The sequence below is a fragment of the Loxodonta africana genome, chromosome 1, assembly GCF_030014295.1.
Source record: "Loxodonta africana isolate mLoxAfr1 chromosome 1, mLoxAfr1.hap2, whole genome shotgun sequence".
Classification (NCBI taxonomy): domain Eukaryota; kingdom Metazoa; phylum Chordata; class Mammalia; order Proboscidea; family Elephantidae; genus Loxodonta; species Loxodonta africana.
The window spans coordinates 18,433,985-18,459,729 of NC_087342.1; the positions used below are offsets into that span (position 1 = coordinate 18,433,985).

Below are 25,745 nucleotides of genomic sequence, written 5' to 3' on the forward strand. Positions count from 1 at the left end.
GTCAATGAGACACAGGTAAACATTCTTCTGGTATTCTTGGTGAATAGCCTGAGTCATGCCTGCACTTCTGTAAGTCTCTAAGTCATGCCTCAGCTTCCTTGTATTTATTTAGAAATTACGTCCTGGTTTTATTTCTTAGGGCCTCATTAGGTATGTTTCTTAGCAGTGTGTCCTTCTGGAAGCCATTAATGCATGTACATATTACTTAAATTTACCTAAAGACCCTTCTATATTCTGGCCAAGAAGTTATTTATTCTGTTTCCCATCTTAAAATACACCTTCCTGGTTCTGTTACTTCACAGGGCTATTCAATGTCATGAGTATAACTCTGTAGAATTGTATGATACATAAAATGCCTCAGAATTTGTCCCTTGCTATGAGGTGTTAAATTATAAACTTTTACCAAATAAGACAATGACAGTGATCTCACTGATTAATTACGATGTAATTATGATTTTTATTTTATTTATTTTTAATATTGAGTTTTCGGTGAAAGTTTACACAGCAGATTAGGTTTGCATGTAACAATTTCTGTACGTATTGTTCAGTGACATTGGTTACATTTTCCATGTTGTGTCTGCAATCTCCATGTTTCTGTTCTGCTTGTTCCACTTTATTAATCCAGCTTCCTTGACCGCTTTGACCTTCTCATCTATGCTTTAGGCTAAATGTTGACTATTTGATCTCACATAGGTGATTTTTTTTTTTTAAAGGGAGCACAGCACTCATGGGTGGTACTGTTTATTTTATGAGCCAATCTGTTTTTTAGCTGAAAGGTGACCTCCGGGAGTAGTTTTGCTTTTAAAGGGAATCTCATGGTGATAGTCTCGGGGGTTTCTATAGTTTCTACTGGTCCAGTAAGTTTGGCTTTTTTTTTTTTTTTAAATAAGAATTAGAGTTTTGTTCTACAATTTTCTCTCTTATTCTATCCAGGACCATCTATCATGTTTCTGGTCAGGAAGGTTGGTGGTGGTAGCTAGACGCCATTTAGTTCTTCTGGTCTCAGAATAGATGAGACCGTGGTTCATGTCGCTGTTAGTCCTGTGGAGTAGCTTCTTCTTTGAGTCTTTGGTTTCTTTCTTTCTCTTTTGCTCCAGTTGAGTAGAGACCAACAGTTGTATCTTAGATGGCCGCTTGTAAGCTTTTAAGATCCCAGATGTTACTTACCATACTAGGATATGTAGAACATAAACCTTTTAGACTATGTTGTTCTGATTGACCTAGTTGTTCCACGAGACTATGGTCCTAAGCCTTCAAACTCAGTAAACCAGCTCTGCAAGGTATTTGGTTATGTCTGGGAGGTAACCATGACTGTGTCCTCCATATGCTTTATTATATATATGAATATATGTACAACACACACAAACATGTATGTATCTATGCCTACCAACCCCCATTGCCATTGAGTCAATTCTGACTCAGTGACCTTATAGGACAGCATAGAACTACCCCACAGGATTTCCAAGACTGTAATCTTTGTGGAAGCAGACCTGCTACACCTTTCTCCCATGGAGTGGCTGGTGAGTTCAAATCATCGGCCTTTTGGTTAGCAGCTGAGTGCTTAACCACTGTGTCACCAGGGCTCTATGCCTGCAGATACGCTTATATATGCACACATATATACCCACATATACCTTCTTATATACATATGTGCGTAGAGATCTACCTTTGTAACCGTTTGTGTGTTTTTCGTTGTTATTGCTATTGTTGCCAAATTGTATATGTTATAGCATTTACCAGTAAGGTCCCTTAATCTTGTGTATTTCTTATTGTCATCATTTACTTTGGTTAAGTTGTGCACACTTCACCCACATCCAGTATTACCTTTCCCATCACCTAAAAGAACAACTGTCTGCTGTCTAGAGAGTGGTGATTCCCCCTCTTCCCTAATTTTGATTTTTAAAATACACTTCCTTCAGTTACCAAAAGGATACACACATTTAACCAGGTGGTTAAATCCCTTAGATTTCACTCTTGAGGAGTTAGGCTTTTTCTCCAGGTTAAGCTATGGAAAGGTGCCAGTCTTTAGCTTTAGCTCTCCATTCCCTCTCTAACAGTGCCCGAGTAGGTTAAAAATCCAATGTGAAATGATGCCTCACGGCCTCTCTCTCTTGATTGGAGTGGTGAGGGCCTAATCCATTTTTTTTTTCCTACAAAAGATATAACAAAAGAGTTCTTCATAGTGTGATATAATACTGTCATATAGGTTAAGAATGTGTTAAGTATTGCATATAGGTTAAGTGCTGGGACAGTGACTTTGCTGAAAATGGTTTGTTTTTCCATCTTAATTTTTCTTTCTTCCTTTATTTTTAAGGATTCCTGGATGAGATTATGAAGAAATATGGCAGTTTGGTTCCACTTAGTGAAAAAGATGTCCTTGGCCGACTAAAAGATGTCTTTAATGAAGACTTTTCTAATAGGTTTGTCCATGATGATAAATTCAAGTCCTTGAAAATAAGGTTGTTGGTATATATGATTGATCTTTCTCTTGATAAAACAAGTTACTTAGCAATAAATTGAGCACAACTTGTGTTTCTTACCATTTCTTCCAAAATCTTTTGTTTCAGAAAACCATTTATCAATAGGGAAATAACAAACTATCGGGCCAGGCATCAAAAGTGCAACTTCCGCATCTTCTACAACAAGCACATGCTGGACATGGATGATCTGACGACCCTGGACGGTCAGAATTGGCTGAATGACCAGGTTGGTGTGTCGGAGCCTCCCAGACGTTGGCCTTCAAAAGTAGGTTCTGGAAAAGTTGCAGAGGATGTTGGACGATAAAATACCATACGCTCAGGGCTGGCCTGGCAGTTGTCTTCTGGAATAAAGAATTCTTTATTCCTTACCGAAGGGACTTCTTTACCAACCCCAGGACCCAAAGGGTTCAATTACTGTTAATGGTTTCAAAATATTACTCCTTCTGTATGTTCTCAATTGTATAAGGCTATCAAATGGTTTTTTGTTGACTTTTTACAGGTCATTAATATGTATGGTGAGCTGATAATGGATGCAGTCCCAGACAAAGTAAGTGAAAACTTACTCTTCTTCAGGGGAGTCCTTGTGTATTAAAAAATTGTATGTAATTATTTGGTATTCCTCAGATTTTTTAAAAAGAGTTTGGCTTTGTATTGATCATGTGCTAAGATTGGGCATAAGCTCTATTCTACCAGGTCACTTCTGCATAAGAAAGGCACACAGTACCAATGTTTTCCTGGGGCAGGTTGGGTATTTTTTGATACTTTGAGGACCCCTTTTATTTTTTGCGGGGAGAAGATTACAAAAGGGGCTATTTCTTTTAAACTTTTAAATTCAAGTTAAAGTCTTCCTTTCTTTAAAAATCTAGTAAAATAGTATTCATCTTCACTTTTTCTTGAGTTAATCTTTGATACTCAGGTCAAATACACACTAAATTCCCTTAAGCTCTAAATTCCTTTAAGAGCTTAGTTACATATTTAAACTATTTTTTGGAAATTTAATATATGAACTTTTCTTTCCAAGTACTCAAATGCCTGACTTGGCATCCTTTCATTTCAGCAAGCAAAATCTTCCCAAGACTCTATAAAATTCTTATAAATGTAATAAATTAAACATAAATATAGTGAGTCTCAGATCCCTTGGAACATTCCAGTCTTGTTTATGAACATAGACAAAGTGTCTTATAACTTTCTACTTAAAATCACAAATGTGTTTTGCATTTTAAGTGGAAATCATAAAACTAATTTGTCAGATTCTCAATTATGTCAAATTTTCGTAATCACTGGAAAGTTTAAATCTAAGTGCATGCAGATTGTTTTTAATACAAAAGTATTAGTGTCAAAGGTTTAATTTACTTTCATTACCCCTGCATGTACTTCTAAACCTTCACGGGGTTAAGAGGACACGTGCCTGCTAATGCAGTGGTTCTCAAAGCGTGGGCTTAGACCTGCATCCCCTAAGATTATTAGAAATGCAGATTCTCAGACCCCACCCCAGACCTACTGAATCAGAAAGTAGAGCTGGGGCCCAGCAATCTGTGTTTTAACAGAGTTTGGGAATCCCTGATCTGGAGACAACTGCTATAAGATTTGTCAAGCTGCATGGTTCTCAAACAAATGTATATTAGAATCATCTGGAAGGTTTATAAAACCAGATTGCTGGGCCCCACCCTCAAAGTTTCCAACCAAGTAAGGCTCATAGTGAGTTGATGAGTTGACTCACTGAGTTGCTTCTGACTCACAGGGACCTTATGTAACAGAGTAGAACTGCCCCATAGGGTTTCCTAGGCTGTAATCTTTATAGAACCAGACTGCCTCATCTTTCTTCTGAGAAGCTGCTAGTGGGTTCGAACTGCCAGCCTTTTGGTTAACATCCCAGTGCTTAACCACTGTGCCACCATGGCTCCCTAGGTCTGGGTTAGGGCCCGAGAATCTGCATTTCTAACAAGTCCCTAGGATTTGCTGATTCTGCTGACCCACTGAGAATTTGAGTACTAAGGGAAGAGTTGGTCATCTCCCATGACTGAGTTACTGAGCGAACACTTCAAGACTACAATGTGTTTATTATCTCAGGTGAGCTGATGCTACTTATAAGCCAGAAATTTGAAGCCAGGATGCAGGACCTGAGGCTCCATGTGGCCAGGCTAATTCTTTTGGGGCTAGAAATGATCGTCCTAAGCCCAGTTCATAGTTACTGTGACAACAGGAATCTCCAAATCCCCATCCTCCAGATGGGGTTAGTTTTGCAATCCGTATCTCTTGAGTTCAAGGTAATCGTTGCCTCACTCTTTCATTGCCTCTTTCAACTGTGTCACCTGATTTGGAGAGATTTGTCAGATTGATTCTCTATTTGATTGGATTCAGGTGATCTATTTACAGTAAGCCCCCAGGTTATGAACATGAGACTTACAGACAGCTCGTACTTGCCCTTGAATGTTACATAAATTTGCCCTCATTTTGAAAGGAATGATTGAACTAACCCCTACTTGCAACAAATTCTTCATCACTGTCGTCTTCACTTGCTGCACGTACAGCTTTTAAAGCATTGAAAAGGCTTTGAGCCCTTTCTTGCACTAAAACCAAAAAACCAAACCCCTTCACGCCTAGTCGATTCCGACTCAGAGTGATCCTATAGGACAGAGTGGAACTGTCCCATAGGGTTTTCAGGGAGCGGCTGGTGGATTGGAACTGCTGACTTTTTGGTTCGAAGCTGAGCGCTTAACCACTGCCATACCAGGGTTCCCTTGCACCAAAGTGAGGCTAAATAAGAACTGTGTGCACGTGTTTTGACTTACCTACAAATTCGACTTAAAGACACAGCTGGGAATGAATCTGGTCCATAACCTGGGGACGGCCTGTACTGCATGATTCCCTTCTGCTGCCACAGCTGTAAGGTCTCTCTAATGAGGATTTGGAACAGAATCTCCCATGCACCATGTAATGTATTTTCCATGTTTTGATCTGTGTTTCGAAGAAGACACTTTTCCTCCTCTTTTTGTCTATTCTACTTGCAAGTATTTTTAAATTTCCATTCTCTTTTGAAGTCTGGGCACAGCTTCATATCACTTGGTTGTTTGTATTTGTGTCTGTTCTAGGTTCACTTCTTCAACAGCTTTTTTCATAGACAGCTGGTAACCAAAGGATATAATGGAGTAAAAAGGTGGACTAAAAAGGTATCCTCTTTGCTTATTTTTATTTTAAGTGTTTGAAATGCAGAAGATGGGCCACCATGGGTGGAAGGATAAGAACTTTAATGCCAGTATGATGTTAATTAGAAACAGATCTTTAATGTGACTGTTGTTTTTATTGTTTCTTTTAAATAGACTGTGAGTCTGTGTAGTTGATTGGAATGTATTATAACTGAAAGTGCCCTAGGCTGGGAGTTAGTAGTTCCATTGTCCTATTAACTGGCTTTGTAACTTGGACAAAACACTTGTCTGAGCCTTAGATTGCTCAATTCCAAAGCAAGATGGTAAATCAAATAATCCCTAAGGTTTCTTCCAACTCTTATTTCTCTCTGTATTGAGTGACTATGCCAGACACATCATTTTAAAAGAGAAACATCATTTATATTCCATTTTTAATATTTTGAAAAAATTACCAACAGGTTAAAATTCCAGAGTCATAGGTCTAGAGAGACTCTTAACTTTTCACTTTTCATACCGAGTGGGTTGGAGAAATTGAGAATGAGTCTTGTTTTAAGTAGTTGTGGATGGAAATAACTTTGTGAAAACTATGAACACCCAACTGAACATTACTTTGCAGGTAATCTGTACACAAAGCATCATCAGTAGAGCCAGGTGAAGCAAAGATAAATGAAATATGGCTGAAGAGTGTGACTCTGGTGGGGGAAATGGATTAACGAACTCAGGAATCAGACGTGATTTTCAGTTTCTAGTTGAGCTACTTAACTGGCTGTAAGACCTTGAGCAAATTACTTAATTCCTCTAAGCTTCAGTTTCCACATCTGTGAAATAGTTGGTAGTATTTACGTTACTGTGAGGATTAAATGAGGTAATCCATGGAAGCCGCTAAACACATGGAAAACCCAAAGTAAGTGGTAATCGTTGTATCATGACTTATGATATTAACCTGAAGAATGCAAATTTAGTCCTTTGATTCACGAATTCAGCTACTAGGAATTTATTCTAAGGAAATGATCTCAAAAAGGAAAGCCCTATGTGTACAAAGATGTTTGTTCACCAGAGTGCTAATAGTAGCAAAAAATTAAAACAACTTAAAATGTTAGGTAAACTGATACATCGATTTCATGGAATAATGTGTTCTTTCTGAAACAGTTACGGATAAGGTTTTATGTGAAATAGAATAGTGAGGTCACGTTTTTGTACCTTCCCTTGTCCCCTCAAAGCCAAATGAAATGAACAAAAACAAGACATTTTCACTTATAATGAAACTAAGAAACAACCACAGTTTTATACCATAGAACATGTGGAATATAGCCAGGTAAAATAAAATCTTTACCACATCAAAGGAGGGTATGATGGTCTAACACGTATCTTCTCTAGTCTGCAACAAGATTGCTCATTTTTCAGAGTGTGTGCCAGGGCCCTAAAGGAGCCTACTTGCTAGAAAGCTTTTGCTGGCAAAGACGAGGGCCGGGGATTTGAATGGGCCACAGGAGAATCTGGGAACGCCCTGCTTGGTACCCCTGTCCACTCCGTAGAGTAACAGAGGAGGCAGGACTGAAGGAGGAATCCTGTGATCACACTATCTACTCTCCCCTTTTTGGGTCTTCAGGAGATAAAGTAGGGAAATAGGAGTCAGTTTTGTGACAGCTAAACAGGACTGACTGACAGATATATATGCATTAAGCTAGGGTTTGGCAGACTACTGCCTACCAGTCACATGTGGCTCTGTTTTTATAGAAAAGTTCTGTTGTGACACAGCCATGCCCATTCATTTTCATATTGCCAATGGCTGCTTTTGCCTGTAAGGACAGAGCTGAGTAGTTGCAACAGAGACCACATGGCCTGCAGATTCTGTAATACTTACTATCAGGCCTTTTACAGAGAAAATTTGCCAACCCCTGCACTGACCTACTAAGCAAAAGACCTTCGAGGTACGAGGCTTTACATTGATCTGGCCTCTCATTAGAATGCATCTCAAAGGACAGGAACGGTCAGAATACTTCCATGGAACTGGATGTGTCTCTGGGGTTGTTGTTGTTAGCTTCCATCAAGTCGGACCCCAACTCATGGTGACCCCGTGCACAGTGGAATGAAGTGCTGCCCAGTCCGGTTGCACATCACACCCTTGTGATCCACAGGGTTTACATTGGTTCATTTTTGGAAGTAGGTCATGAGGCCTTTTTTTCCTGCCACTGGAATAGAAAGATTTTCATTGATTTTATGGTCAGTTTCTTGAAAAATATACGAATTGCAGCAGCTTATCGTTACCTTACTCCCAACTTCCCATCAGGTTGTAAAATCTGAACAGAAATTTCAAACCTTTAAAATTTAGCTCTCCTGCTTAAATTTTATGGAAGGACCGCAGGTCTAGATAAGATACAACTGTCATCTTTACAAGTTGCGCATACAGGAAAATCCAGAATGGGTATAGTGCAAAGGTAATGTTCCCCAACATGAGAGGAAAAAAATTATAAAACAAGGCAGATAAAACTGATAAATTAAAAAGGAGTAATGTCAGGGAATGGAAGGCATATATTGAAAATGTTCTGTATTGGCAATCAAAGTTTTATAATTGACTGTGGCTAGGAAGGAACTGACTGGGAGAGTGCAGAAAATGAAAAATAGTTCAAAGTAGAGATAAGGCACCAAAATGGGATGAAGACGAAGCTGATAGAGTGAAAGGAAGAAATTATAGAATTGTCTGTTTCTTCCTTCAGCTTTTGCTTCATGTATTTTGTGGCTTTGTTGTCAGGTCCACATACGTATGTGATTGTATGTCTTCTTGAAGACTTGACCCTTATATCATGATAAAATGCCCTTCTTTGTCTGTAGTAACAGTTTTTGTCTTAGTCTATTTTTTCTGATATTAGCGTAGCCATGCCAGGTCTCTTTTGGTTACTATTTATAGTAGTTTTTTTTTTCCTCCATTGTTTTAGTTTCTATCTGAGCCTTTGCTTGTAAAGTCAGTCTCTTATAAACATCATATAGCTTTCTATATGATGTCTGTAGGGTCATGTTTTCTTATCCTGTCAAACTCTGCCTTTTAATTGGAGAGTCAAATCCATTTACATTTACTACTACTATTACTGATAAGGTAGGATTTACACCTGCCATTTTGCTGTTTGATTTCTATGTCTGAAATCTTTTTTGTTCCCCATTACTGCCTTCTTTTGTGTTACATATTTTCTACTCTACCACTGTAATTCCCTTGCCATTTCTTTTACTATAAATATTTTAGTTATTTTCTTAGTGGTTGCCCAGGGGATTTCCATTAACAACTTATACCAATCTATAGTTCAGATTAGTACCAACTTAATTGCAATAGTATATAAAAAGTTTGCTCCTGATGTGTGCAGACGTGCACGTGCATGCATACATGGGGGTGGACAGATGGCACATGAGGATCACGAGGGAACCAAGGAATGCCCAGTATTACCTACAGAGAAGGGACCCTAATTTGGAATTTCAGCTTCAAGAATTTGAGAAAATAAATTTTTGCTCTTTAAAGCCAAAAAAAAAAAAAAAAAAAACCCAACAACACCAAAACTTTGGTCTTGTTATAACTGTCACCCCTCCTATGCTATATTGTCACAAATTATATCTTTATACATTGTGTGACTATCAATATAGACTTTTAATTACTGTTTTGTGCGGTTGTAAATCAGATACGAAATAAAAAAAGGAGTTACAAACAAAAAATACGTTTAAACTATCTTTTATATTTACCTATGTAGTTTCCTTTACCACTGCTCTTTATTTCCTCGTATGGGTTCAAGTTACTCTCTAATTTCTTTTTATTTAGCCTGAAGGATTCTCTTGAGCATTTCTTGTAGGGGCAGATCTTCTAGCAACAAACTTTCTCAGTTTTTATTTGAGAATGTCTTAATTTCTCCTTCATTTTTGAGGAATAGTTTTGCTGGATATAATATTCTTGGTTGACAGTTTTTTCTTTCAGCACTTTGAATATGCCATCCCACTGCATTCTGGCCTCTATGATTTCTGATAAGAAATCAGCTGTTACTCTTATTGAGACTCTCTTTTATGTGATGAGTTGCATCCCTCTTGTTACTTTGAGGATTCTCTCTTTGTCTTTTGACAGTGTGATTACTGTGTCCAAGGTGTGGATCTCTTTGAGTTTGTTCTAGTTGGAATTCATTGAGCTTCTTGGATGTGTAGATTAATGCTTTTTATCAAATTTGGGAAGTTGCAGTTATTTCTTCAGGTACTCTTTCTGCCCTTTTCGTTATTGCCTCTCTTTTTGGACTTCCATTATATGTATGTTGGTACACTTGAAGGTGCCCCACAGATAGAACTTTAAACTAGTTCATTCTCGTTCAAAACCCTGCTGAGAATTTGCTTTTTTAATAAGTTCCTACGTGATGCTAATATTGCTGGTTGGATCAGTTCTGAGAACCACTAGTAAAGCAGTGGTTCTCAAAATTTATTATACATAAGAATCACATGGGGATCTTGTTAAAAGGTAGATTCTGATTCAGTATACTGGAGTGGAAATGCAAATTCTCAGCAGAGGTTTGAACGTGAATGAACTAGTTCAAAGCTGTGCCCACAGGTCTCTGAGGCTCTGTTTATTTTCCTTAGACTGGATAATTTCTCAGTTGACCTACCTTCAGGTTCTCTGCTTCTTTCTTCTGCCTGCACAAATCTGCTGTTGAGCCCCTCTAGTGAATTTTTCATTTCAGTTATTGTACTTTTCAACTCCAGAATTTGTATTTCGTTTCTTTTTGTAATTTCTTTCGTTCTCTTCTTCCTCTGTAATGACTTCTTGTGTGTGTGTGTATCCGATGGAAGTTTGTAGAGCTAATTAGTTTCTCATTAAACAATTAATACACATATTGTTTTCTGACATTGGTTGCCAACCCTACAACCTTGGGTTCCCCGTTACCAGCTTTCCTGTCCCCTCCTTCCTTCTTGTCCTTGCCTCTGGGTTGGTGTGCCCATTTAGTCTTGTTTTGTTTTATGGGCCTGTCTAATCTTTGGTTGAAGGGTGAACCTCAGCAGTGACTTCATACTGAGTTAAAAGGGTGTATGGGGCTGTAATTTCTTTCTCTTTGCTGATATTCTCTATTTGATAACACATCATTCTTATACTTGTATTTAGTCCTTTAGCTCTTTAAAAATATTTAAAATAGTTGATTTAAAGTCTTTTTCTGGGCTTTCTCAGGGACTATTTTATTGATCACCTTTTTTTTCTGTATATGAGCCATACTTTCTTGTTTCTTTGCAATTATCGTATTATTTTTGTTGAAAATTGGTCATTTTAAATAATGTGTTAACTCTGAAAATCAGATTTTCTTCCCTCTCCCAGATTTTTGTTGCTGCTTGTTGTTGTAGTAATTGCTGTTTGTTTGTTAAGTGACTTTTCTGAGCTAATTCTGTAAAGTCTATTCTTTGTTGTGTCTGATCACTGAAGTCTATACTCAGTTGCTTCGTGGTCAGTTAATGATTACACAGGGATTTCTTTAAATGCTTGGAACCAATAAATTGCTCAGTCTTTGCTGAGGGGCTGTGTGTGTGTGTGTGTGTGTTGGGGCACACATTCAACACTCAGGGAGTTTACAGCTCTACATCCTGCTTCCACAGAGCCGGAAGGTCAGCCAAAGGTGAGAGCCTAGGGCCTTCTCAGGACTGGCTTGAGCACATGCACAGCTGCGCACAGTCCTGGGCATGTGCATAGCCTACTGGACTCTCAGGAATTTGTCACAGCTGTGTGAAGCCCCTAGGAACATCTCACGCCTCAGCTATTCCTTTTAAGCTTTTTGGTTATTGTATTCTTGGCCCCAACTATTAATTGTCACTTTAGTCAGCGACTACTTACCTGTATGTGTTTTCAACAGTGTCCCTGGGAAGAGGCTTTTAGCACTAAGCTTAAAAAGAGAACTCCAACTCTGTTATCCTTCTGGTACTGGGAATGTGGGCCATTATTTTTCAAGGCTACCACTGAGCTGGGGAGAGGGGAGTGGCAGTATAATAAGTTAAGATGCCACAAATCTCACTGTTCTTACCAAGATTCAGCTGGTTTTCATGAGTAAACGCTGTTGTTGTTGTTGTTGTTAGGTGCCGTCGAGTTGGTTCTGACTCTTAGCGACCCTATGCACAACAGAACGAAACACTGCCCGGTCCTGAGCCATCCTTACGATCGTTGTTATGCTTGAGCTCATTGTTGCAGCCACTATGGCAGTCCACTTCACTGAGGGTCTTCCCCTTTTCTGCTGACCTGCCAAGCATGATGTCCTTCTCCAGGGACTCATCCCTGCTGACAACATGTCCAAAGTATGTAAGATGCACTCTTGCCATCCTTGCCTCTAAGGAGCATTCTGGCTGCACTTCCTCCGGGACAGATTTGTTCATTCTTTTGGCAGTCCATGGTATATTCAATATTCTTTGCCAACACCACAATTCAAAGGCATCAGCTCTTTTTCGGTCTTCCTTATTCATTGTCCAGCTTTCACATGCATATGATGTGATTGAAAATACCATGGCTTGGGTCAGGTGCACCTTCGTCTTCAGGGTGACGTCTTTGCTCTTCAACACTTTGAAAAGGTCCTTTGCAGCAGATTTACCCAATGCAATGCGTCTTTTGATTTCTTGACTGCTGCTTCCATGGCTGTTGATTGTGGATCCGAGTAAAATGAAATCCTTGACAACTTCAGTCTTTTCTCCATTTATCATGATGTTGCTCATTGGTCCAGTTGTGAGGATTTTTGTTTTCTTTATTTTTTCTTTATGTTGAGGTGCAATCCATACTGAAGTCTGTGGTCTTTGGTCTTCATTAGTAAGTGCTTCAAGTCCTCTTCACTTTCAGAAAGCAAGATTGTGTCATCTGCATAACACAGGTTGTTAATGAGTCTTCCTTCAATCCTGATGTCCCTCCCGTTCTTCGTATAGTCCAGCTTCTCGGATTATTTGTTCAGCATACAGATTAAATACGTATGGTGAAAGAATACAACCTTGACACACACCTTTCAACCAATCAGTATCCCCTTGTTCTGTCCGAACAACTGCCTCTTGATCTATGTAAAGGTTCCTCATGAGCACAATTAAGTGTTCTGGAATTCCCATTCTTTGCAGTGTTATCCATAGTTTGTTATGATCCACACAGTCGAATGCCTTTGCATTGTCAATAAAACAGAGGTAAACATCCTTCTGGTATCCTCTGCTTTCAGCCAGGATCCATTGGACATCAGCAATGATATCCCTAGTTCCATGTCCTCTTCTGAAAACAGCCTGAATTTCTGGTATTTCGCTATCCATATACTGCTACAGCCATTTTTGAATAATCTTCAGCAAAATTTTGCTTGTGTGTGATATTAATGATATTGTTCTATAATTTCCATATTCGGTTGGATCACCTTTCTTGGGAATAGACATAAATATGGATCTCTTCCAGTCAGTTGGCCAGGAAGCTGTCTTCCATATTTCTTGGCATAGACAAGTGAGCACCTCCAGCACTGCATCTGTTTGTTGAAACATCTCAATTGCTATTCCATCAATTTCTGGACCCTTGTTTTTCGCCAGTGCCTTCAGAGCAGCTTGGACTTCTTCCTTCAGTACCATCGGTTCCTGATCATATGCCACCACTTGAAATGGTTGAATACCGACTAATTCTTTTTGATATAATGACTCTGTGTGTTCCTTCCATCTTCTTTTGATGCTTCCTGCGTCGTTTAATATTTTCCCCATGGAATCCTTCACTATTGCAACTCGAGGCTTGAATTTTTTCTTCACTTCTTTCAGCTTGAGAAACGCCGAGCGTGTTCTTCCCTTTGGTTTTCCATCTCCAGCTCTTTGCACATGTCATTATAATACTTTACTTTGTCTTCTCGAGGCCCCCTTTGAAATCTTCTGTTCAGTTCTTTTACTTCATCAATTCTTCCTTTTGCTTTAGCTGCTCGACGCTCAAGAGGAAGTTTCAGAATCTCCTCTGACATCCATCTTGGTCTTTCCTTTCTTTCCTGTCTTTTCTTCATGGATGATGTCCTTGATGTCATTCCACAACTTGTCTGGTCTTCAGTCACTAGTGTTCAATGCGTCAAATCTATTCTTGAGATGGTCTCTAAATTCAGGTGGGATATACTCAGGGTCATATTTTGGCTCTCATGGACTTGCTCTGATTTTCTTCAGTTTCAGCTTGAACTTGCATATGAGCAATTGATGGTCTGTTCCACAGTCGGCCCCTGGCCTTGTTCTGACTGATGATATTGAACTTTTCCATCGTCTCTTTCCACGGATGTAGTCAATTTGATTTCTGTGTGTTCCATCTGGCGAGGTCCATGTGTATAGTCGCCGTTTATGTTGGTGAAAGAAGGTATTTTCAATGAAGAAGTCGTTGGTCTTGCGAAATTCTATCATTTGATCTCCAGCATTGTTTCTGTCACCAAGGCCATATTTTCCAACTACTGGTCCTTCTTCTTTATTTCCAACTTTTACATTCCAGTCGCCAGTAATTATCAATGTATCTTAATTGCATCTTCGGTCAATTTCAGACTGTAGCAGCTGATAAAAATCTTATATTTCTTCATCTTTGGCCCTAGTGGTTGGTGTGTAAATTTGAATAGTAGTCGTATTAACTGGTCTTCCTTGTAGGCATATGGATATTATCCTATCACAGACAGTGTTGTACTTCAGGATAGATCTTGAAACATTGTTTTTGACGATGAATGCAACATCGTTCCTCTTTGAGTTGTCATTCCCAGCATATAGTAGACTATATGATTGTGTGATTCAAAGTGGCCAATACCAGTCCATTTCAGCTCACTAATGCCTAGGATGTTTATGCATTCCATTTCATTTTTGACAATTTCCAATTTTCCTAGATTGATACTTTGTACATTCCAGGTTCTAATTATTAATGGATGTTTGCAGCTGTTTCTTCTCATTTTGAGCTGTTTCTTCTCATTTGAGTAAACGCTACATTTGCTTAGTTTCCAGAGTTCTGAAAAAGTTGATTCTGACAATTTTTGCCTGTTTCATCATTGCTTTTATGGAGGGGCAAATTTTCAGAGGACCTTATGCCACCATTTTTGCTGATGTCACTCAAAGCAAAGAAATTAAGAGATGATGGGGTGGAGGGAGCCACACAGATCAGAAAACCACACCAGAAGCAGAAAAACAAAACAAAACAAAAAAACCTGCTGAAAACACAATCGGTGGCAGAATACAGGTTTGAGGATATCTTAATAAAGGAGAGTGGCAAAACTTATTTAAAAAAAAAAAAAAAACCCATTGCTGTCGAGTCCATCCTGACTCATAGCAACCCTCTAGAACAGAGTAGAACTGCCCCATAGAGTTTCCAAGGAGCACCTGGCAGATTCGAACTACTGACCTTTTGGTTAGCAGCTATAGCACTTAACTACTACACCACCAGGGTTTAGGGAGGTATAAAAATAAAAGGCATCTGAAGAAAATGGCACAAGAACAATTGGAACAGAAAAGATGTTCAGAAATGTAATAAAAAAAAAAATTCTAAAACAAAAGAAGTCTTGTCTTTGTAAAAAAAAAAAAAAAAAGGCTTATTTTGTCCCAGAGGAAAAAAAAAATTATCAAGTCCAAGATGTACTCTTGACATTTTTCAACAAGGTTAACGTATCCTACACTAATTGACCCCAGACACTGAGGATCACTAGCTGCTAACATCACTTAAAAAGAGAGACAACCAGACATTACGTGCCTCCTGATAGAAGAAAACATGAATAGTCTTGCCTAAAAACAAGTGCAATTGAATCTGATCAAGGCTCTAGATCCAACTACCAATTTACCAAAGGATGATGGTAACAATACCATGTGGATACAGTCCATCCTCAAAAACTCCACGCAATAACTGATAGCGTTTCTTCAAAAATAAATTGCAGGGAGAACAGAGATGTAAGAGGAGCTTTATCAACCAACTGTAATGTGTGAAACATTTAGATTCTGACTCAAGGACACTGAAAAAAAATTGAGATATATAGAAATTTGAACTTAGACACTATTTAACATTAGAAAAATATTGTTCATTCTTTAGTGATAATGACATGGTGGTTAAAAAAACAGTTTATATCTTTTAGAGATGAATATTAAAATATTTACAGTGAAATACAATGTGTGGGATTTACTTTTCCAAAGAATACAGAATTGGGGAAAAATGGAGGGAGAGTTTAATAGACGAAACAAGATTGCCCCTGACTTGAGAATTGTTGAAGCTAGGCGATGGATATATGGGGATTTATTATGTGATCTGTCTACTCATATACATGTTTAAAATTTTCCTTTAATTAAAGAATCCCATAAGCATTTGTGGAAAAGGGGCAGATTAGTTTTGCTGTCGTTAGCTGCCATTGAGTTGGCTCCCAACTCATGGCAACCTCACGGCAACCCCATTTGTTAAAAGGTAGAACTGCCCTATAGAATTTTCTTGGTTGTAATCTTGACAGAAGCAGATCATCAGGCCTTTTCTTCCACAGAGCTGCTGGGTGGGTTTGAACTGCCAACTTTTAGGTTAGCAGCCAAACATGCCACCCAGCTTTTACAAGGAAGAAAATCAGAGTGGTCTCAGATTTCTGATCAGCCGTATTAAATGACCGAAGTGGGAGCAATGTATAACTAATATAACGGAGGAGAAAGGAGTATGACCTGGCAACATGTGCTTAGTCAAATATTACTTATATGTAAGGGAAACAGCTATTCTCTAAGACTGTGGAATTACAGAATTCATGAACTCTTCCTAGGGATTCTGTTAAAAAATTTAAATCCAGCCAGCATTAAATAAATAAATGAAATTTAAAAAGTTTGAGTTACTCTGTAAAAGTCCTGGGAATGACTTTTTTTTTTTTAATTTTTATTGTGGTTTAAGTGAAAGTTTACAAATCAAGTCAGTCTCTCATACAAAAATTTATATGCACCTTGCTATATACTTCTAGTTGCTCTCCCTCTAATGAGACAGCACGCTTCTTCCTTCTACTCTATTTTTGTGTCCATTTGGCCAGCTTCTGACCCCCTCTGCCCTCTCATCTCCTCTCCAGACAGGAGATGTCAACATAGTCTCATGTGTCTACTTGATCCAAGAAGCTCACTCTTCACTAGTATCATTTTCTATCCCATAGTCCAGTCCAATTTCTGTATGAAGAGTTGGCTTTGGGAATGGTTCCTGTCTTGGGCTAACAGAAGTTCTGGGAACCATGACCTCCAGGGTCCTTCTAGTCTCAGTCATACCATTAAGTCTGGTCTTTTTACGAGAATTTGGGGTCTGGATCCCACTGCTCTCCTGTTCCCTGAGGGGTTCTTGGGAATGACTCCTTCATAGATTTTCAAATAATATTTTATCGTGCTTTTAGTGAAAGTTTACCTAGCAAATTAGATTTCTGTTTAACAATTTCTGTACATATTGTTCAGTGACATTGTGGTTATGTTTTTCACAATGTGTCAGCATTCCTGTTTTCATTAATCTAGCTTCCCTGCCCCACTTTACCTTCTCATCTTTGCTTTAGGGTGAATGTTGACTGTTTGGTCTCATATAGATGATTACTTAAAGGAACACAGTACTTACGAATGATAGTGTTTATTTTATGAGCCAGTCTATTATTGGGCTGAAAGGTGACCTCTGGGAGTGGCTGAGTTCCAAGTTTAAAGGGTATCTCAGGGCAGTAGTCTTTGGGGGTTCCTCTAGTCTATACTGGTCCGGTAAGTCTGGCCTTTTTGAGAAGTTTGAGTTTTGTTCTACATTTTTCTCCGATTCTATCCAGGACCATCTATTGTGTCCCTTGTCATAACAGTCGGTAGTGGTACCTGGGTACCATCTACATCTTCTGGTCTCAGGATAGATGAGGCCATGGTTCATGTGGGCTCTAAGTCCTGTAGTTTCGTCTTTGAGTCTTTTGTCTTCTTTCTTTTTTGCTCCAGTTGCATACAGACCGATAGTTGTATCCTAGATGGTCGCTCACAAGCTTTTAAGACCCTAAATGATACACACCAAACTAGGATGTAGAACATTATCTTTATGAACTGTGTTATGCCAGTTGACCAAGTTGTCCCAGTAAACTATGGTCCTACGTCATCAAACACAGTAAACCAGTCCCACAAGGTGTTTGGTTATGTCTAAGAAGTGTATGTAACTGTGCCCCCAGGTACTTTATTGTATATATGAGTACATGTGCAGCACACACAAATATGTATACATATATACCTAGAAGTATACCTGTATATGTACTCCCATATACTCATATCTGTGTAACCATACATGTATTTTTTGGTTGTTATTACTGTTGTTGCAAAATTATGTGTATTACAGCATTTACCAAAATTTTCCCTTATTCTTCTGTGTTTCTTTCTGTCATCATTTACCTTGGTCAAGTTGTGCAGACTTCGCTCATATTGGATATTGCTTTCCCATCACCAAAAATAACAAGTGTCTACTATCTAGAAAATTATTCCCTTTCCCTCCCCCTCCCATCCCTGGTAACCACCAAAGAACATTGCTTTCTGTATGTATACCTGTTTTTGTCTTTTTATCAAAGTGAGACCCTACAGTGTTTGTCCTTTTTTGTTTGACTTATTTTACTGAGCGTAATCTCTTCCAGATTCATCCATATTACAAGAACTTGTCATTATTATTTATAGCTGCGTAATATACCACTGTATGTATGCACCACAGTTTGTCCACTCATCTGTTGAGCATTTAGATGGTTTCCATCATTTTGCTATTGTGAATAATACTGTAGTGAACATAGGTGTGCATGTGTCTATTCATGTCATTGTTATTAGATCTTCAGGGTATATACCTAGGAGTTGCTGTATCATTAGATATTTCTATTTCTAGCTTTTTGAGGAAGTGCCATACCGTTTTCCATAGTGGTTGTACCATTTTACAATCCCACCGGCAGTGTATAAGTGTTCCAACTCACCAGCATTTGTTGTTTTTTTGTTTTTGTAATCAGTGCCATTTTTGCAGGGATGAGATAGTATCTCATTGTAGTTTTGATTTGCATCTCTTTAATGCCTAATGATAGTGAATGTCCTCTTTGGTGAAGTGTCTGTTCATGTCCTTTGCCCATTTTTTGATTGAATTATTTGTTTTCTTGTTGAAGTTTTTTATATATTTTAGAAAATTTTTCTCTCTCCTTTGGATAAAGGCAATTCACCAACACAAGTGGCTCTCCCAATTACCAGGTGAATTTAGGATGCATTCTGTACGACAGATGGTGCTGTCAAGTCCTCTTACTTAAAGAATAGTTTCATTGATCTTGACAACATGTATGAAGTGGCTTGCATCTGCTTAGCTGTATAAAAAGATGAAATTCCTGTCTATCTTTGTGATCTCTTTAGTGCATCACGTTCTGGTTTAATGCTTATTTGATAATAAAACTGTTTTACGGAGACGGTTGGCAGGAGATTTTTAAAAGCCATGTGCAGAGTGGTGAAAGATTTGAGTTGCCTGATAAGCACAGTTCCCAGCTGAGGTCAAACAAGGTGTTTTAGCACTCATACTGTAAACAAATGGTCTTTTTGCAGTCTGTTTAGTGCTGCATTTTTTTTTTTTTTTTTTGCATTTTTTGTGCTTTTTGTTGGTGATTCTGCTGCTTAAAATGGCCCCAAGTATAGTGCTACAGTGCTCTCTAGTGTTCCTAAGTGCAAAGAGGCTGTGATGTGTACTTTGGAGAAAACACATGTGTTAAATAAACTTTGTTCAGGCATAAGTTATAGTGCTGTTGGCCATGAGTTCAATGTTAATGAATCAACAATGTATATTAATAATATGTCTTTAAAGAGAATACACCTAAAACAAGGTTATGTATTGATCTGTTGACAAAAATGCAGTCAGAGGTTCTCAGGAACCTAGCCCTGCATCTCCCCTAGAGTAGTCGTTCAGCGCTTGCTAATTGAGTGTTCACAGTGACTATAAAACATAAATGCTGTGAATTACGAGAATTGGCTGTACTAAAACCGCTAAGACAAGGTCTTATTGGATGTTTGATATGGTAGCCAGTCCTAACCACATGTGGCTATTTAAATTTAATTAAAATAGAATAAAATGTAAAATTCATTTTCTCAGTTACACTAGCCGTATTTCAAGGGCTTAAGTAACCACATATTGTGGCCAGTGGCTACTGTGTTGGAGAGCACAGATATAGAACATTCCATCATCACAGTGCTGGTCTAAAAGGTAGAGAAACGTGTAATAAAATAATGACAAAATAAGATACATACTAGTAAAGCGAATATCAACTGCTGTGGGGGGGCACGAATAATGGAGCTGCTAGTTATGGTGGATATGGTGATGGGTTTGAGGAATCTGTATCAAGAGTGAGAATTTCTCTTCAAATTCAGCTGTGTCTGTGTGGCGTTCAGGCCTCTGGCCAAGTCTTCTCACAGCTTTTACCCACTTCATGTTTCATTTACCTATTTAGGAAAAAGGAAATGATAGGTTTCAAAGGTCATTGAAGAATTTCTCTGGCTTTTTCATTTCTTGTGCCAAGCACAGCTTTAAGAAGAGAGCGTATAAAGATGAATACACCTCAGGTCCTGTCTTTCTGGTACTCAACAATGTGACAGGGTAGGCACACAGGCAAATACCTATAATAGAATTGTATAGTCCTTTGAAGACCCAATTATTTTCCCTTTGAATTTTTTTTTTTAAACCATGTATTTCCATTAATGAAAGCATGCTGAGTCATAGAGTGTGTTCTAATTCTTGGTTGATAATAAGAATTTTGAGAAATATTGTCTGGGACTACATGGTTATCACAGAATTTTTAAGGTTCTCGAATCCTATAATTAGCAGGTGCCTGTCTTTACCTCTGGACCTTGGTTTTTGATGTTTTTCGTGGTGCCTTCCATGAGGTTACATGGGGAACCTCTGGTTTTCCAAATATGACCAACAAAACAAAACTCAGCAGGGCTCCCTAACTATCACACAGGAGACCATAAGTATGCTTACAAGGCTTATCTAGAGGTACAAAAGCCAAAAAAGACAAAATTTTTACCCAGTCACCCTTCCTGGTTGCACTACCCCACTTGTAAGCCTCATACCCAGCTATTTTGCTTCAAGTAAGGAAACCCTGGCAGCACAGTTGTTAAGTGCTGCAGCTGCTAAGCAAAAGGTCAGCAGTTCAAATCCACCAGGTGCTGCCTGTAAACTCTGTGAGGCAGCTCTGCTCTGTCCTATAGGGTTGCTATGAGTTGGAATCGACTTGGGGCAATGGGTTTGGTTTTTGATTTTTAACATCTTTCACCTTTTGCCCTTATGCAAGTCTCCACTGGAGGGCAGCAAATACTTGCAGTGGTAAAAGTGTACGTCCAAAGAACCTGAGAGCCAGAAAAAGTGGATGGTATACGAGATGTACCTTGGGTCATGAAAGAGATAAGAAGCAAAGTTTGGAGAAGATAAAATTCTCAGCTTGGTGAGGCATCTAAGCACGGATTTGAACGAAACAGAAGCTAAACAAGCTGGGTTAGGGCTGAAGAGGTGGTGATCCCTTTTCTGTTATCTGTACTTATAGTTGGGCTAGCTGAGTGTGGGAGCCAGATCATGAAAAGACTTTGAATGCCATGCCAAGAAGCTTGAGTTGACTTTGGAGGCCAGAGATTTCCAACATTTGAGGTGTCTTGGAGCTGCAAAAAGTCTCTTGATGGAATAAATAAAACAAAATGCTATTTTAAAAATAAACCATAGATGCTTTAAAAAAAGAATGATTACTAGAATATAAATTCATGTAAAAGTAAAATTTATAGTGTTGTTTTCCCTTTAGCATTTAATAAATTGTTCCTTCCTTACAGATTTGAAACACCACCTTTAAAAAAAAGAATTTAGGATCAAAGAAATAGAGTGAAGAGAAAGTTGGAAAGTAGCTTGTAGGGCCCCAATAATACAGGAAATGTCAACCTCCAGGTTTATAGATTGGTAGTTCCTAATGGAGGTGCCTCTTCCATATCCCCTGACCAGAGTAGAAAATCAAAATTGGGAAGGAGAAGGACTCTGAAAACTATATTCAGTATTATAGTTTTATCTTTGGAAAATGGTTAAAAAATTATTTTTAATTGTGCTTTAAGTGAAAGTTTACACATCAAGTCAGTCTCTCATATAAAACCTTATATACACCTTGTTATATACTCCTAGTTGCTCTTCCCCTAATGAGACAGCACATTCCTTCTCTCCACTCTGTGTTTCCACGTCCAATCAGCCAGCTTCTGACCCCCTCGGCCTTCACATCTCCCTTCCAGACAGGAGCTGGCCACATAGTCTCATGTGTCTACTTGATCCAAGAAGCCCACTCCTCACCAGTATCATTTTCTGTCTTGTAGTCCCGTCCAATCCCTGTCTGAACAGTTGGCTTCGAGAATGGTTCCTGTCTTGGGCTAACAGAAGGTCTGGGGACCATGACCCCTGGGATCCCTCTAGTCTCAGTCAGACCATTAAGTCTGGTCTTTTTATGAGAATTTGGGGCCTGTATCCCACTGCTTTCCTGCTCCTTCAGGGATGCTCTGCTGTGCTCCCTGTCATGGCAGTCCTTGGTTGTAGCTGGGCACCATCTAGTTGTTCTGGTCTCAGGCTGATGTAGTCTTTGATTTATGTGGTCCATTCTGACTCTTGGGGTCATACTTGCCTTGTGTCTTTGGTGTTCTTGATTCTCCTTTGCTCCAGGTTAGTTGAGGCCAATTGTTGCATCTTAGATGGCCACTTGCTAGTGTTTTAAGACCCCAGACGCCACTCTCCAAAATGGGATGCAGAATGTTCTCTTAATAGTTTTTATTATGCCAGTTGACCTATATGTCCCCTGAAACCATGGGCTCCCGAAACCCCCACCCCTGCTACTCTGGCCTTTGAAACAATTCGGTTTATTCAGGAAATTTCTTTGCTTTTGGTATAGTCCAGTTGTGCTGACCTCTCCTGTATTGTGTGTTGTCCATCCCTTCACCTAAATTAGTTCTTGTCTACTATCTAATTAGTGAAGCCCCGTCTCCCTCCCTCTCTCCCTGCCTCTCTCCCTTCCTGCCTCTCTCCCTCCCTCTCTCCCTGCCTCTCTCCCTGTCTCTCTCCCTCCCTCTCTCTCTCCCTCCCTCTTTCCCTCCCCACCCTCGTAACCATCAAAGAATATTTTCTTCTCTGTTTAAACTATTTCTTGAGTTCATATAATAGTGGTCTTATACAATATTTGTCTTTTTGCAACTAATTTCACTCAACATTATGCCTTCCAGGTTCCTCCGTGTTATGAAATGTTTCACAGATTCATCATGGTTCTTTATTGATGCGTAGTATTCCATTGTGTGAATATACCATAATTTATTTATCCATTCATCCGTTACGGGCACCTTGGTTACTTCCATCTTTTTGCTGTTGTAAACAGTGCCGCAGTGAACATGGGTATGCATATATCTGTTTGTCTAAAGGCTCTTACTTCTCTAGGATATATTCCAAGGAGTGGGATTGCTGGATCATATGGTGGTTCTATTTCTGACTTTTTAAGGAAGTGCCAAATTGATTTCCAAAGTGGTTGTACCATTTTACATTCCCACCAGCCATGTATAAGTGTTCCTGTCTCCCCACAACCTCTCCAACATTTATTATTCTGTGTTTTTTGGATTAATGCCAGTCTTGTTGGAGTGAGATGGAATCTCACTGTAGTTTTGATTTGCATTTCTCTAATGGCTAATGATCGTGAGCATTTCCTCATGTATCTGTTAGCTACCTGAGTGTCTTCTTTAGTGAAGTGCTTATTCATATCCTTTGCCCATTTTTTAATTGGGTTATTTGTCTTTTTGTTGTTGAGTTTTTGCAGTATCATGTAGATTTTAGAGATCAGCCGCAGATTGGAGATGTCATAGCTAAAAACTTTTTCCCAATCAGTAGGTAATTTTTTTAATCTTTTGGTGAAGTCTTTGGATGAGCATAGGTGTTTGACTTTTAGGAGCTCCCAGTTATCTAATTTCTCTTTTGCTGTTTTTGCAGTTCTGGTAATGTTTTGTATACGGTTTATGCCATGTATTGGGGCTCCTAGCATTGTTCCTATTTTGTCTTCCATGAACTTTATCGTTTTAGATTTTATATTTAGGTCTTTGATCCATTTCGAGTTAGTTTTTTTGCATGGTGTGAGGTGTGGGTCTTGTTTCATTTTTTTGGAGGTGGATATCTAGGTATGCCAGCATCATTTGTTAAAGAGACTGTCTTTTCCCCATTTAACAGACTTTGTGCCTTTCTCAAACATCAGTTGCTCGTATGTGGATGGATTTATGTCTGGGTTCTCAGTTGTGTTCCGTTGGTCTGTGTATCTGTTGTTGTACCAGTACCAGGCTGTTTTAACTACTGTGGTGGTATAATATGTTCTAAAGTCAGGTAGTGTGACGCCTCCCACTTTGTTCTTCTTTTTCAGTAATGCTTTACTTATCCGGGGCCTCTTTCCCTTCCATATGAAGTTGGAGGTTTGTTTCTCCATCTCATTAAAAAATGTTACTGGTATTTGGATCGGGATTGAACTGTATCTATAGATCGCTTTGGGCAGAATATAAAAATGTTTTTGTAATATAAAGTGTAGAAAAATGTAGATAAAACATTGGCTGGTGGACATGGATTGATAAAATGGTTGATGAAAATGTTGTTAGAATTTTGGCCAGTTGCTAATGCCCTTCTGGGTGTACTGAGCCTGTTACTGATTTTACTTGACATGGGGCGAAGGAAGCTAACGTTAATGGTGAGGGTTGAGAGAGGAAGGGGAACACCTCTTTGGGCATACGAGAGGATTTTGCTGCAAGTATGCAGTCTTTCAGTACATATTTATTGAGTTTCTGTTATATGCCAAGCACTTTTCCAGACACTGAGAAAGATGAAGCCCCTACTCTTGTGGGATTTACAAGTAAGAAAAGTGAAATCTAACAGAGTATAGTAAGTACCATTTGCAGTGGAGATATTAAGACAGAGTAATGGGAATACAAGGTAATGGTGATGAAGTGGTAGGGAGAAGGGGAAGACGGGCTCACTACTTAAGAGAGGATAGTAAGGAAAGGCCTATTTGAAAAGGTCATGTTTCACTGAGACCTCTGTAGTGAGAAGGATCAACCATGTGAAGATTAGGGGAAGAGCATTCCAAACAGATGGATCAGTGAATGAGAGTCCCTAAAGCAGAAATGAGTTTGGTGTGTGGGAGCGTTACACAAATGAGGCCAGGGAGCTGGGCAGGGGTCCAGTCATGTGAGGTTTTGTAGGCCATAGTAAGGAGTTTGGATTTTGAGTGCAATTAGAAGCCATTAGAGAGTTTAAGCAGCAGGCGGTGGAGAATGATAGGTTTGCCCTTAGGGACATTCATTAATATGTTCAACGGTTATTTATTGAGTACCTGCTACGTGCCAGACGTTACAGTAAACCTAGAAGTAAAGCGGTAAGTAAAACAATGTCAGACAGTTCTGCTTTCATGAAACCTGTTAATTTGCCCTTTATTGGGTTGTCCTTTCACTACTGAATTTAGGAATCTTTATAGGTTCTAGATATAAGTCTTACGTGAGAGCTACATTTTGTGATTATTTTCTCTCAATCTATGGCTTGTCTGTTTATTTTCTTAACCGTGTCTTTTGATGAACAGAAGTTTTTAATTTTGGTGAAATATAATTTACCATATATATTTTTAATAGTTGCTTTCTTTGTTGAGTCCTAAAAATATGTATGTATAAAATATGCACAATATGTATTTTTTAATATATATATATATATATATATATATATATATAGCCTCCTGTCTTCTAATAACTTTACGGATTTAGGTTTTAAGTTTAGGTTCTGATGCATCTCAATTAATTTTTATGTAAGGAGGGAGGGCAGGGATCAAAGTTATTTTCCCCCTCATATGGATATCCAGTTGTTCCAACATCATTTGTTGAAAAGACTTCCCTTTCCCAATTTAATTCCTTTGGCACCTTTGTAAAACTTCAGTTTTACAGTGTGGGTCTATTTTTGGACTTTTAATTCTGTTATATTGATCTCTTTGTCTGTATTGTGCAGATATCACAGCCTTAAATACTGTATCTTAATGGTTTGTTTTGAAATCATGGTAAGTCCATCAGCTTTATTCTCTTTTTTCCAGATTGTTTTGGCTATTCTAGGCCTTCTGTATTTTCATATAAATTTTAGAATCAGCTTGTC

General features: G+C 38.7%; 1 protein-coding gene across 15 annotated transcripts in view; it reads left to right on the top strand.

The window, feature by feature from the left end:
• The window catches only part of SENP5 (SUMO specific peptidase 5), a 93,603-nt gene that overhangs the window by 54,564 nt on the left and 13,294 nt on the right, over positions 1-25,745 (top strand). For 10 of the 15 annotated variants that reach the window (XM_023551659.2, XM_023551665.2, XM_023551658.2 and 7 more), the window contains exons 3-6: positions 2,315-2,420; positions 2,568-2,745; positions 2,980-3,027; positions 5,573-5,650. In XM_023551659.2, the coding sequence (XP_023407427.1) occupies positions 2,315-2,420; positions 2,568-2,745; positions 2,980-3,027; positions 5,573-5,650 (410 nt within the window). The remainder of the gene's footprint in view (positions 1-2,314; positions 2,421-2,567; positions 2,746-2,979; positions 3,028-5,572; positions 5,651-25,745) is intronic. The other 5 variants (XM_023551660.2, XM_010592881.2, XM_023551666.2 and 2 more) reach the window with 3 other exon arrangements.